The sequence below is a fragment of the Neoarius graeffei genome, chromosome 1 (genome assembly GCF_027579695.1).
Source record: "Neoarius graeffei isolate fNeoGra1 chromosome 1, fNeoGra1.pri, whole genome shotgun sequence".
Taxonomy (NCBI): Eukaryota; Metazoa; Chordata; class Actinopteri; order Siluriformes; family Ariidae; genus Neoarius; species Neoarius graeffei.
The window spans coordinates 29,933,067-29,935,362 of NC_083569.1; the positions used below are offsets into that span (position 1 = coordinate 29,933,067).

Genomic DNA, 2,296 nt, shown 5'->3' on the forward strand with positions numbered 1-2,296 from the left:
GCACCCGGGAGCTGATCAGCATTGAGAAGAAGCGGCTCCAGTTACTCCGAGGCCTGTATGAGTGGCGCCATCAGGAGCGGATGGGCCTTAAACAGGCAAAACTAGACCTGCTGGTCAGAGAAGTGGAGCTTCAGAGTGGATTCACGGAGTCATGATTATTTCAACTGTTATTCACAAAGCCAAGTTGGCAATGGCCTCCCATATATAAACACACACACAATGTTACAGGTGCAGAAATTTGACACTAAATGAGATAATCACTTGGCTCATGGAGTTAAATTTGATTAAAATGTGGTGATATCAATGTGACATTACAATATCCATACATAATTCCATAACACATTGAAATATAGTCAGAATGTTTTGCATATATTTATTTAATAATTAACTTGATGTACGTGCAATGTACAAGAAAAATAATTTCACACCAGCAGCATATTCAGGGTATCATTAGGGTTTTTTAGGATTGTTGTGCAATAATTATCTGCTAAAATCTTGTTTATCAGTGTTTATTCCACATTGGCGATATCTACTGATGAACTGCCAAGGATATTTTGTCTTGTTTAAAAAATATATATATTTTACTAACCCACTGTGTGTAAACCTTTTTCCACACCTTGTTTAAGTCCTGTTCAGAAAAATTAATTTCAGAGAAACTGGCAGAGGTGCTTGTGCCTCAAGTTGTGACAAAAAAGTCTTCTTTTGTGAAGCTCCAAAAACTGAAATAAAATGAAGATAATTCCTGCGACTCGCTCAGTGTGTTCAGGAAAAGGTTCCAGATCCACTGTGCACTTAGTAAAGATAAAGGGATGTATGGAGGCGGAGATATTCAGTTCTGGATGTGTGCTTTTTTTTGTTGTTTAAATCACGCTGTTTAAGAGTCAAATCATGATCATCCATCAATTTCATAGGTAAAATCATCATGAACTACAATTGCTATTAAAAAATGCTTTGGGTTGATCAGCAGCAGGACTTGTTCTGTGTTGCACTGGTGACTCAGTTCACTGTCACTGATGCTGTGAAGTGATGATCTGTGTAACGTTCTGCTACAACAGCTGCACTTCCTGGGTGTGGCCTTCTAGAGACACATGTTCCCTCATGTGTAAACCTTGTTTCAACCTCAGCTTCAGCACATACAGCACTATTATACAGAATCCTCACAGAGCTGTGTTCAGAAATGGCTCAGCTATACAACTTACTGTACACAGTGAGATACATCCCACTGATTCTCACTGTAGCAACAGGTAATTAACCTTCATCAGTTCATTAATTGTATTAACTAATACTCGTGTGTGTATGAATCTATTAATTTCTTAATTTTGTAAGTCAGTATTTTGTTGACAGAAATATTTCACACATCTATTTCTTTATATTCTTCTTTGCAAACAGGCAGTTTTGCAGATAACATTGGGCCGATGGACAAAGAGACCAACATTGTGGGGAAAGAAACAGACACTGTTACTCTGAAATGCTCATATCAGTCAAGCAGTGATTACATTCTACTTTACTGGTACAAACAATATCCTAACAGCGCACCACAGTTTTTACTGTATAAAGGCGCTAAGTCAGACAGTTCTGTTGACTATAACCCTTCTGGCTCACGATTGAATTCAGAAACATCCTCAGACTCGACTGAACTTACTATTAAAGATCTACAGATCTCAGATTCTGCACTCTATCACTGCGCACTGAGAGTAGGAGCAGCACAGTAATACAAAGTCAGTGAGAGGCTGTACAAAAACCTTCAAACAGTACATATGAAGTTAAATGGTTTGGATCAAAGATACTTCCTTTACCAACTTATCAGTTAACCACAGATACAAAGAACATTTGTGGTAACAGATGCAGCTGAAAAACAGAAAATAAAATTAAAGAGGGAGTGTGTCAGGTGTTACTGCTGCATACTGTTTTAAATTCATTGTAGTTTACAGTACTTTGTTGCCCAGTTTACCCCATGATTTATTCCAATCAACTTTCATTCATTTACAGCAAAATATAACCCCATACTTAAAAGAATATGGTAATGCATTGGCCTGATTTTTGATGGCTTTGACCATACGACGTGCGTCCCTTGTGGACAAAGATTTCTTCAGGTTCTCTGAATCTTTTAATGATATTATGTCCCGTAGAGGACGTGTTCCCAAATTCTTTGCAGTTTAACTTTGAGGAAAGTTATTCTTAAATTGTTGCACTATTTCCCTACACAGTCTTCCACAGAGCGGTGAACCCCTCCCCATCTTTACTTCTGAGAGACTCAGCCTCTCTGGGATTCTCTTTTTATACCCAATCATGTTAC

The 2,296-nt window shown here is 38.1% G+C and overlaps 1 gene segment (V, D, J or C); it reads left to right on the forward strand.

Moving 5' to 3' along the window:
- The first annotated feature begins 1,177 nt into the window (after positions 1–1,177).
- LOC132884638 (immunoglobulin lambda variable 2-23-like) lies at positions 1,178–1,712 on the forward strand. The segment is given in 2 exon segments: positions 1,178–1,244; positions 1,390–1,712. Coding segments are annotated over 2 exon segments (390 nt in total).
- The last annotated feature ends 584 nt before the right edge of the window (positions 1,713–2,296 follow it).